This window comes from Canis lupus, chromosome 14 (assembly GCF_003254725.2).
Source record: "Canis lupus dingo isolate Sandy chromosome 14, ASM325472v2, whole genome shotgun sequence".
Classification (NCBI taxonomy): domain Eukaryota; kingdom Metazoa; phylum Chordata; class Mammalia; order Carnivora; family Canidae; genus Canis; species Canis lupus.
In genome coordinates, this window is record NC_064256.1 from 44,396,708 (window position 1) to 44,409,327 (window position 12,620).

The following is a 12,620-nucleotide window of genomic DNA, read 5'->3' on the forward strand; positions in this document are numbered from 1 at the left end:
AGGGTAAAAATATATAGAGGATCCCAATCTGATTCACTCATAAATTTAACCCACACTTAACAAATACCAATACCAGGGAACATATTCTCTACTCAACAAAATCATACTGGTGCCAAGAATGACATGCACCCAACCATGTCTTGCACATGGAATTAAGCAGCAGTAACTGGGAGAGCAAGATCACTTTTAGGTGGTAAGATCTAAGAAGCTCCACAGAAAGAAATGACATCTGAATTGCATCTTCAAGAAAAGATGGGCTTTCAACAGGTAAAAGAGAACATCTAAAATACTACAAAGATTACAATGGAGAAAGGATGATAGAAAACATAAGGCAAATATGGCAGACAGTGAAGAGTTCAGCTTGACTGGAACTTGGGATGAACAGAAGGGAGTAACAGAGACAAAGCAGGAAAGTGAGGTGGATGCAGTTGTAGAAATCCTTAAAATCCTAAACAAGAAGACAGCTTTTATTAGCCAAAAGGAAGCTAGAGGAGGTGTGTTGTTGTTGACATGGCATAATTAGAGACATTGTGGAAAAAAGTAATCAGACATGGATATGCAGAATCAGACAAAGAAACCAGAGTAAATACTATATGTTGGCAAATTGAACTTCAATAAAGAAAAAAATTCTAAAGAAACCAGAGTAAAGAGAGTGGTTAGGATAAGTCCTTCAATACTCCTTGAGAGATGGGTAATAAGACTGGAGTAAGATCAAGAGAATGAAAATAGTAAGAAGGAAAAGCCCACAACCTATCAGAGACCCATTTATCATGGGGGAAGCGGAAGAACCAAAAGTTACGGTTGAAGAAACACACACAACAGAAACTCATATGAAGTGACTCAAAAATGTTGATCCTGGGTGAGTGGGAGAATGATAGTAATTATCAGACTCCATGATGGAAGAGAAATGAAAGCTGAATCATGTCTAGTTGATCCTCTTGACTCAGAAAATGGCAGTTCAATGACAAGGTCATTAGTTCGACTAATATCTAGACAGACTCAGTGAGGAGCTACTTAACATATCTCAGCACCCTCTCTCTCCACACCTAGTTCCTAACTGCTACTACATCACCTCTCTGGCTCAAGATCCCCATACCTGTGCTCCCCCACCTTCTGCTGATATATTAGGAGGGTGACAGACTGAGTGACGGTCACAGAATAAGTGAGTGGTAGTTGCCTGATACTCTGACCTCTGACCAAGCTATCTATGCAGACCCTCCATTACCCACCTTTCTCCCCTGGATGTGTTTCCCCTGAAATTACAGTACCTGTAGGCCATTTTCCATGTTAACTGCATTGGGTATTATTCTTTGTGACTATGTTTCAGTGTCCATCTGTGATCTGTGCTCTAACCAAACCACTTTGCTGCTTTTTTTGGTGTACCTTGACCTGCCACCATTCACTGTAAAGTCACTTTGATTCAGTTGGCAATCTTGGAATATGTATTAGACATATTCTCACAGCTGATGCACATGTCCTTACTACTTTGAGAATTTAATAGTCATCACAAATATAGGAAAATATTTTTCAAAGAGCTTTATCTCCTAATGTCTTTGTACAATAATTTTCTTAATTGTAAAAAAAAACATTGTGCAAACATTTTATACATGTCCAGATGTACTTATGTTTGTGAACAGCTATTTTCTTTTCTGAATAAAACTAAAAAAAAAAAAAAAAAAAAAAAAAAAAAAAAAAAGAGCTTTATCTCTTAGAAGGCTCTCTTGTCCCTGATGTCACCACTAATACTTAGGCTCTAAGTATCAATACTACTAAGTAAGTAGTAGTATGTAAAATTGGTTACCCATAAGTATGTGAAACTATGTGCCTTGATTAATCCTATACCCCCTTCAACTTTCCCCAAAAGTTATTTGATTGTCATTTTTCATTGCATAAGAGACAACAGTCCACTGATTCTGTGATGCTGAAAGAATTTCAAAAATCACCAATGAGTCTTACTATGTCTCCAGAATGAGGAACGGGCCCAGCTCAGCAGAAGATCCACTTGCTCACACAAGGATATAATTGCTTGGCAGATAGCCTTCCCAAAGGGTGAGATCCACTGGTCTTCCCCGCCCCCCCCACCCCTGCCACACACACACAAATGACAATCTATTATTAACAGCAAGGTGGTGGTTCTGCTGATGACTCATTAAGCATGCTGATTCGTGACAGCAAAGGCAGACCTGACTAAGGGAATCATTTGCTGGATTTAATCAATTATTGAGCTCATCAAATGTGATTACTAAGCCACATAAAAACCCAAGTGAAAGAAGGCATTAGACACTTAAAGGAAAAAAATAACTCCTTGTTTTGCCTTGCAAAAGATAGAGGCTGCTCCATTATCTACATGTGCGATATCCACTTTGCTGTCTTCCTCCTAATATCCAGAAAATTTTTGAGACATTTGCCCCTTTGAGAGAAAACCTAAAGAATCAGCAAAACATACATTTTTAAGATAACTGAAAACATGAAGAAAACAGAGAGAAATAATTCTCAGCCATCCTATTAGACTTTAATATGCCCATACTTCCAAGGACTGTGAATAAGAAGCAATACTATAGGCTCTCTTTGTGATCTAGTGAGAGAAGAGTATATAATAACGTAAATATCTTCCCAAATGACCCAATTGTTCCCAATGACCTTCAATACATATATCTATTATAGCACTTACATTCTAATTATTTTTGTTCACATGTATCTTAACTACAAAACCACATACCTCTTCCCAGCGGCAATTTCTTGTATAGTTGACCCTTGAACAACACAAGTTTGAATTGCACAGGTCCACTCACGTACATATTTTGTTGTTGTTAAATACAGTACAATAAATGTATTTTCCCTTCCTTATGACTTTCTTACTAACATTTTCTTTTCTCTCCATTTATTTTAAGAATTTCAGTATATAAAACATATAGCATACAAAATATGTGTTAATTGACTATGTTATTGATAAAGCTTGTACTTAGCAGTATAAGTTATTAGTAGTTAAGTTTCTGGGGATTCAAAACAGGTGACTACCAATCTAATTTGATTATCAAAAAGCTATTTGGTCACAGAATGTCTAGATTTATAAAATGAGTAAATCAGAGATAGCCAGAACCAGAACTTCTTAACACTATCTAAACAGAGCTAAGATTTGACAATCAAGCAACCAACTAACCAACCAAGCTAGAATTAATAACCGATAAATCAACAAAAACCATTATTCTAACAAAGTTTTCACTCTTTGATGTGGCTTAAAACTCCAACTCCTGACCATTCTGACCTAAGTATTTCACCAATCCAGACATGAAAACTGGACACTTGTCTGCCGTCCAGACACTGAGGTTTGTGGAAAAGTCGTTATTTCTACCTCTGCTGACCCAATCACAGCATTTCCAGGCATACTAAAATAGGGGTGTGGGTGTACAGGGGTGTTGGAAGCACTTCTAACACAGATTCGGCTTATAACACCATCTCTGATAGCAATTCCTTTCTTTAGCAGCAGCCTGGAAGTATTAGATTACTTCTACGTATTTGTGATTATTTTGTACACAATCTGGCATTCTTTCTCAAAGATATAAACCTCTCAGAGCCAGACATGATAACTTGAAGCTGCAGCTGTATTAAAAACAATTTGATGAGAATTTTAGGGGGAAGCAGGTCTCCTAGGTAATCCTCTCTAGGTGTCAAATTACCATGTCACCACTTCAACAAATCTCTTGGAATGACTGACCTTTGTGGACAAGACTGAATCACAAGGCAAAAGGATGGTTCCCCTTAATTGTGTTGATTTAAAGCCTAATCCAATAAGGGATTCTGTGCAGGGAGAAGCTTATCTTCCACCTACTGGTGCCACTGCTAACCCAGTAAAGAGTTTTTACAACATCATTCTTTTGTTTGAAATTCTGGTCTTAGAAGAGATGAGTACATTTCCCTTAATACTAACAGTGAGATTCAGAAGAATCACTATCATAACATACTCTTGGGCTACTAAGATCTGCCTAGTACTTGATAAACTATTTTTAAAAAGATACCTAGCTCAGTTGATTTGTAATAGGATGACAATAACTTTGAAAGCCAGAGGATTTTTTTCTTTAACATGGCTTTGAAAGGTGAATAAATACATAAGTGAAATTAAATGAAACCTCACACAAGAAGTTTAAACAAAGGTAGATTATTTTTGTATCCTGAGCTCTCTTTTCCCTCATATCCTATGAGAGCTAAAGCTTTTTAATATAACATTTATGTCATTTAGTTTTCCTACATGAAGCCACCAGCTTTATCTAATTATTAACTGAAGCCAAATGACTACACTCAAATAATCCATTGAGTTCACACTAGTATGTCTACCCCTAATGTGAAAAAGGAACCAAGCTACCCCTAGTCTGAATGAATCATCAAATAGACAAGCATGTACTGAAACAGACCAATATCTGACAGAGGCATCAAGACATACCTAAAAGTGTCTACCACTCATCAAATGAAGTATCCACTTAATCCAAATTTACAGATCCCTGGAAAAGTTCTCAAATAAGTCATTCTGAAAAAAGGGTATAGATTCAGTAAATGAAGGTCTTAAATTCTTCAACATCTTTCCATTAAGAGACATAATCTATGTCCCCCCTTCTCTTGATTCTGAGTGGGTTCTGTGATACCTTGACCAATAAAATACAGCAGAAGTGACATTGCACCAGTTTCAGGGCCCAGGCTGTAATTAAGAGAGCAGCATCTTCCACGTCTCATCTGTTGCAACACATAGTTTAGGAAGCCAGCAATCACCCTGAGACCACCATTCAGTGAGAAGTCCAAGTTCCATGCTGGAGGATCAAAGGTATGTGTACAAAGAGAGAAAGACACAAGGAACACCAAGACTCTGCACATGTGAGTGAAGAAGCAATCTTGGAAGTAGACCCTCCATCTCAAGTAGCCACAGCTCACTCCAACTGGGTGAGGTTCAAATCACTCAGCCAAGTTCTTCCTGAATTCCTGACCTGTAACACTGTGAGCAGAATAAAATGGTTGTTTCAAGCCATGAGTTTAGGGATGGTTTCTTATCAATGAAAGATTGGTAGACATGGATGATTTCGTATGCAAATATGTATGTGATTATAAATAGAAGAGCTCAAACCAACCGCTATTAATTTGTACTTTACATGACTTCAGTGAAGCTGGTGCAAGACAGTCTATTTTTTTATTATATCGACATAATAATAAGTTCATGTAAGATATGCAAAAATATGCTTTCAAAAATAATCGACATAGTAATTTAAAACTTGTCAGGGTTGAGCCGCTCTCTTATAAAATTCCCTTTAACCTGTCTATTTATCTCTTCTTAAAATAAAATTGAAGCAACTTTGAAATATTTCATACCCAGGTTAACTACATATAAAAATGATAAATTACCTTTTACTACTGAAGACTATTATGCCCTTTAATCTGAGTGATTAATTTACATCCTGTTCAGTGGTTCACATGCAATTACTACCATGAACCCGATGAGCCTGAACAAGACAGAATTATTCAGCCATCTGTATAAACTCACTATATTTAGAAAAGTATAGGAAGCCCTAAGCTTTTATTCATCTCCTCTCAATGATGTGTGCACCTCTACACTGCATATCAAACTGTAACACTACTATTCTGGATTACTGACTTCATTTGGAAACCACAGGATAGGACTCTCTGTCATGAGATGATGCTCATTAGAAAAGGTAAGATTAAAGCATTCATCTGAAATAACATTCCTGAAACCAACCGGATTGCATTGGTGATTTTTTTTATCTAATTATAATCTGTTTAATGTCATAATACCAAAATCAAAGACAATCAATGAAAAGCAGACACTAGACTTTTAGACTGAACTGTATGGGCTTCTAATGCTTGGCAAACAAAAGATCTGAGCAACTCTATTTCTTTGGATGTGCTTTCCAAACTCTTCTCAATAAAATGAAGTAATGGAGGATGATAAAGGATAATATTCTACTTTAAATTACCTTTTCCATCGTTAAATTTTTAAGAAGATCATTAGTGCCCTTACAGGAATTTGTACCTATGCTTTGGGCTCGACAGCATTTTATCAAAGAATCAGGCAAATAGGAATTACAGGCAAAAGAGAATTCAAACACTAAAAGTGTACTTAAAGGTGCTTTTTGTGCTTTCATCCATAAACCTTCAACACCTGCCAGCCCAGCCCCTCTCTGGTTGAGGTTTTAGTAAAATCACTAGGCAGATATACAGTTAATAAGCCTTTTCATCCACGAGATCCACTCTTACAGGAAGGTATACACTCACGGTGCCACATTAAATGTCTGCAATCAATTTTTAATTACAGCAGCACTAGTGATCCAAAGATGAAGCAGGCAGCTTATTGAGAAGGAACCAAAAGACTGTTCATTACACTGAACATCCACCATGAGCCAGGCTTGTGAAGAGTTGCACCACAAATGACTCAACCAACCAGCTCCCCTTTCTCAGAAAGATACTCTTACCTCTGGGATGTTTTCTTATATTTCCTCCTGTAGGAAAAGAAGCATAAACACACATCAGAAAAGAATTTGTGGCAGGCAGTGAGTTAGAAAAGAGAACTTCAGCAGGGATGGGCATGAAGGGGAAAACTTTGTGGTAGGTTCTTTTTGTGAGGCTTATGAGTTTCAAAGCCCAGCTACAAGTTTTGAATCATTGTGTGATACTGTGGTCAGATGCATATAACCAGTCTTAAAAATAGCATCCCCAGAGCTCAATGCCTCTGCCTTCTTATGTTCATTCTTTCCCTTTGAGGGTACTATAGTATCTGGGTTGAGATCAGGCTTTAAAGACTGCAAGACCCAGATTCAAATCGCAGCCCTTCCACTTCTTAGGTTCATGGAGTTGGTGAGGGGTAACTGGACAGGGTCCTGTAAAGCATTTCTTTTGTCTGGCACACATTAAATGACCAATAACTGCTGGCTATTTGTTTTGTCACTATTATTACTATTACCTCCACTATATAGCACTGAAGTCCCTTTACGGACATGCCTTTTACAATGAAAATGAGTAATCATGCAGCTAAGTCATAAGATCAGACATAAGCTCTTCAGAGAAGGAAGAAGGGACGAAAGGGACAATGAGAAAGTCTAGAAGCAATAGTGGTGAGAGAAGCAGTAGGAACGTGCTAATGGCTCAGCTGTGGGCTAGTCTCCTAGAAGACTTCCCCAGGAGCAGAAGTGGCTTGAGTTCTAGAAAAAGAACTAGAGTTCTAGAGTATAGAAAACTATAGTTCTAGACTAGTGGACTAGAACTCTAGCCACTTCTGCTATTTAGCCTTGGGCAAATGCCCCAGTAGGGCATACGGCTTCCTAATCTATTAAATGGAGATAACATCTGTCCTGGCTATCTCACCCAGGTCATAGTGGCATTCAATGGCAAAGTGGCCATCAAGCTTCTTATCCCAATATCTCAATGGTTTTCACGTGTGTGTCATTTTTTCCACACTCTGAAGTATCTCAAAAAGAGTTTGAATAGGCTCTTTACTGGAGGAGATTCAAGGAAAGAAAGTGGTGGAAGAGGAAAATGCATCCTTCTGCTTCCCAAGTGTCTTTAGTTCCACACCTGCGTTCCCATTACAGTCACTGCGTCCAGAAAGCCAAGGCACTAATTTGCTCATAGAGCTATAAGTTACACATTTTTTAAAAGGATTTTCAAATTCAGAATCACTATGATCTGTTACAACTCTGTTCAAATAAACATATGCATAGTGGCATTGGGTGTTAAGTGAAGAAAGCAGCATGCAACATAAAACCTACAAGGTGATCTTGCCTAATATATCAAATATTTATCTAAAAGGAAACACCAGAATGAAAACCATGACTCCAGGGTAGTGGATTAATGGATCACTGCTTTTATATTTATTATTTTTACTATTATTTTATACATATATATAGTCACATATATGGACATATACATATATGAATATATAGAGATATTTGTATGTTTGAATTATACCATATATAAAGAGAGGAAGGTCAACTAACAGAGTGGGTTAAGGCCTGGGCTTTAGAACAAACTGTTCGAGTCTTGATTTTGGCACTTAGTATAAGACCAGTTATTCAAACCTTCTGAGCCTCAGTTTCTTCATCTATTAAGTGGGAATAATTGGAGAACCTCTCTCAAGACCTTAGAGTAAGAAATAAACAAAACAACCCACATGAATGTCAGTTCCACAAACGCAGATTCTTTGTGTGGTTCTCCATGGTAACCTAGAGCCTAAAATGGTGCCTTGCACCCCCTCTAAAAACTGTGCCTGGACCCCATCAGCAATAACAGATCATTCTTCAGGCAGTAGCCAAAGGCAGAGGTTTCACTACAGGCATGGAGTACAGTGAGTTATCGGTATGGCCTGTGCCCTTGGCCTTTGTTAGGACTACTATCTTCTAAACTGGGCTAAGGGGGTGCCTGGGTGGCTCAGTTGGTTAAGTATCTGCTTTCAGCTCAGGTCAAGATCCTGAGCCTGGGTTCAAGCCGTGCTTCAGGCTCCTTGCTCAGCAGGGAGTCTGCTTTTCAGTCTTTCTCTGCCCCTTCCCCCCACCTCCTCTCTCTACCCCTGCTCATGCTCTCACTCTTGCTCTCTCTCTCTCTTTCTCAAATAAACAAAATCTTAAAAACAAACAAACAAGAACAACAACTACAAAAAAAAACAATACTGGACTAAGGAGTCTCTTAAGGTGAGATCAAAAAATAACCCTTTGAGAGTGTGCAAAGACCAAAGACAAGGGGGGTGCAGGCAGGCCAGATGGATGCCCCTGGCTTCAAACCAGAAGTCCAACTAATTCTATCTACCTTCAAAGGTCAGAAGAAGACAATCTTTGTTGTTGGCTTCCACAGAATTCTCCCAGAATTTGCCAAGAACCATACAAAGCCACTGCTGGGAGCACTGAGACAATCAAAAATGGACAAAAATAGGGAAGGCTTCCATTTTCAGCACCTACTAGTAACAAGTACTTAACATATATTGTAAATCCTCATAATGACACTGTTAAAATTCACTCTCTGAAAGAATCTGAATTCTAAAAATGGAAGTTAAGACATGTACCTAAAGCGTTACTTTATGATACCAATTGGTACAAGGGGGGAGGCTCAGAAAGCTTTGTGAAAAAGGTGGTCTTGATTGATGGCTGGGATTTCAGAAGGAGAAACACTTAAATATGAGGTAAGCTGGTAAGGAGAGCATGTCTAGTGACCTCAAACCAGCCCACCCGCAGCCCAGCCCAGCCAGATATGGAAGAAGATAGCAAGCAACAAGGCTGAAAAGTGCTTAGGCCAAAGTTAAGTGACACAATTTATACTTTTTTTAAAAAGATGGTATCTGGGAGAAGGGGTCACCACTGGCATTGTTTTGTCTCATCTCTGATTATGTGGAAAGACAATAGGGCTCTGGAATGTGACAGACTGGCTTCAAAATCCAATCCCACCCCCAGCTGTGCGAATTCAGGCATGCTTTATGCTAAATCAAGCTTTAGTACCCACATCTGTAAAATAGAAGGACCGATCTCAGAGGAACACAGTGTTTTGAATTTGCCACATACATGCATGCCATGTAGGCATTAAAAAAATTTTAGGACCCCTTATTTTGAGCTTCTTGAAGCCAGGGGTCTTGTTATATGGATCTGTATATCTACTCCAAGGGCTCCACATCAACTGGCACATGGGTGGCACACATGTCTGTTGGCAAAATAAATGAATCATATGCAGCTGCCACTCACACTTATAAAATATTGGCTGTACATTTGGCAGACCCAAAGAGAGACCAAAAATCTGATTTTTAGTATAATCCACCTTCTTGACACTCACTCCCCACCTTCACAGATGCATGCTTGGCATCATAGTCCTAAGTTCTCTCTTCCCATTTTGTCCCATTTAGACACAGATAGCTTCAGAATCAAGATAGACCCAATCCAAACAGGGTCATCTTAAATTGGAGTTGAAACGTGAACACTTAAAGTACAAGAGAAAATTTACTTCTATGGAAATTATCCTATTCAAGATCCAGCTCACAGATCATTTGGACTGGGCAAGATGAGTGAGGACTGAAGGAACCCTACTTATCCTCCAGCTCTCAGCTGAGACATCACTTCCTCCTGGAGACCTTCCACAGTCTCCCAAACTGCACAGTACCCCTTTGGTATGAGCTCACCTACATCACTGCACTTGTTACTCCAGACAGTTACAATCTGTTACACTGATGGCAATGATGGCTTGTCTGCTACCTGCTAGTGTTTCTCTCTTTCCTACACAGTAATTAGCAAATGGGAGCTGCTCGATATATTACTGGAGAATGAATAAGTGAATTTTTCCAGAAGCTGATCAAAAAATACTGTCTTTCTACTCATTTTCCTTCTGTTTAGCAACGATTTACAATGAACGGTGAGGATGCCTACCACAGTCATAGTTTTCTACACACAGGAGGAATGCAATGACAGTGGGCTGTGGAGCATATCCTGTTTCATGCCCATTACACAAATTAACTCACTTTGATACCTACGGACCCTGGGATGTCTACCTCACTTCACAGTTGATAGAAGTGAGGCTCAGAGAGGTTAAGTAACTTGCCTAAGGATACAGAACCTTCAACTGGTTGAGAGAGGAAGCAAACTCTGAAGCCTTCAAAGTAAATTGAGAGAATTATGCAAAAAAGTCAAAGGATGCCAAGAGGGAACTTTAGACACTAGACCTAAAAACAAACAAAACCAACAACAATAAAACAAATGGTGTCCTTCCTTCCAAATGCAGGAAATGAGCTGGAAAAGAACCCAGTTTATTTTTGGCCTTTTGTTTTTAAGAACTTCAACAGAATTTATTCCTGATTCATAACCTGAAAGACAAAAGGAATGTTTTTAAATGTTCTGTTTTGGTTTTTCAAACTTACTTCATATTTACCATTTTTTGAAACCTGAAGCAACACATCACAAATCTCAAGATTCACATAGCTGGGCTAAGCCAATGTAAAAATTAAGAGAATGACCAGGAGCTGTTATGCTCTGGGATCTGGCAAAGCTGGAAGTATGAGAGATGGAGACAGCATGGCTTCACGCTCTGCAGAAGACTGGTCATCTGCACAAGGCTGAGGCCGAGGAAACCGCATCCATGAAGGTCTTGGGCAGCCCTTTGCCAACTGTTCCCTAAAACAGGTTCAGCCCTCCGCACTCTTTGGAGAAGCATTACAGCATAATGCTTAAGATTCCTTGTCTGAGCTCAGAGCCTCCTCCAGCTTACTGTGTCCAATAAGCTACATGACCTTAAGCAACTGACGTCATGTTCCCAACCACCAGTTTCCTTATCTGTAAAAGTAACAATAACACTCACTTCATAAGATGCTGTGACAATCAAATGTACGACAACGGAAAGCCTTCTAGCACAGTGCTGGGTACCCAAAAAGGGTTTGAGAGTCAGCTACCGTATAGTAACAGTACTGCATGAATAATAATGGTATTTTAATTCAGATTTCCAAATTTTGTTTGGGGAAATTAAAAAAGCCTTTCATTAATTAAAGAAGTAAAGAAAAAAGGCTGCAGATTGCTTTCTAAAAGTAAAAAAAAAAAAAAAAAAAAAAATTAAAGACCTGAAATTCTTCTTATCTTAGAACACTTAAACCACAAAGAAAGCAGGGCTAATCAGAGTCCTGCTAAAGGGAGGTGGAGCTGAAACTGTCCAGCTTTCCCTCCAGGCCCAAGAGGCCCTGCAGGCTATACAGCCTGCCACCCACTCTCTCTGTGATCTCAGTTAACCTAGCAGAATGATACACTTCCTTCTAATGTTTAAGTAGGGCCATTGTTGAGAAAGCAGGAGAAAAAAAAGTATAATTGGGTACTTATGAACTGGACACCATAATAATCTTTATAAATAGCTAAAGTTATCTTTTGATAAAGATTCAGGGCACCTGGGTGGCTCAGTCGGTTGAGCCGCTGCCTTTGGCTCAGGTCATGACCTCAGGGTTCTGGGACTGAGTCCCACGTTGGTGTCCCTGTTCACAGGAAACCTGCTTTTCCCTTTCCTCCCTGCTTGTGCTCTCTCTTGCTTTCTCTCTCTCAAATAAACAAATAAAGTCTTTAAAAAAAAAAAAAAAAGATTATTTTTATCAATGACAATTCCCTAAAAACAGAAGCCCAGTGAGTTGCTTCCCAGAATCCCTAAGCACCTTCCAGAAGTTGTAACTCAGTGCAGAGACAGGATGTACCGTAAGCAGAATTGATCAGTCCATATCCACTTACTTCTTAGGCAAATTAAAAGACTCCTGCTCTTCACTAAAAATCAATGTCTGTTTAAGTCTGGAATGTTTCTATGGAACCATGGATTGCCCAAGAACTACCAAATGATGTGTGTGTGTATGTGTGTGTGTAAATGTACTGTAAAAAAACAGGAAGTGAGCAGTTGGAAAATCTCCGCCAAAGGCTTGAATCCTTTTATATCTAGCTGATCAAATTCGGAGAAGTGAAGACTGAGATGGGAGCATCATCAAAGAGCAAAGAGCACTCACCCCCACCCCCACCTCCACCCCAATATTTTAAAAGTTCTCCAAAGCTCTCCACAGCTGTGTCATCTGCAGAGGCTTCTAGACTCTGAACTTCATCTTACCTCTCCTGGCCCCAGCCAGGGAGAGAGAAGAT

General features: G+C 39.1%; 1 protein-coding gene across 8 annotated transcripts in view; it reads right to left on the reverse strand.

Moving 5' to 3' along the window:
- Window positions 1-12,620, reverse strand: part of PDE1C (phosphodiesterase 1C) — a 490,416-nt gene that overhangs the window by 272,252 nt on the left and 205,544 nt on the right. For 4 of the 8 annotated variants that reach the window (XM_025464559.3, XM_025464561.3, XM_049093778.1 and 1 more), the window contains one exon: window positions 6,471-6,497. The exons of the other annotated variants lie outside the window; for them this stretch is intronic. In XM_025464559.3, coding sequence (XP_025320344.1) covers window positions 6,471-6,497 — 27 coding nt within the window. The remainder of the gene's footprint in view (window positions 1-6,470; window positions 6,498-12,620) is intronic. 8 annotated transcript variants of the gene reach the window in all.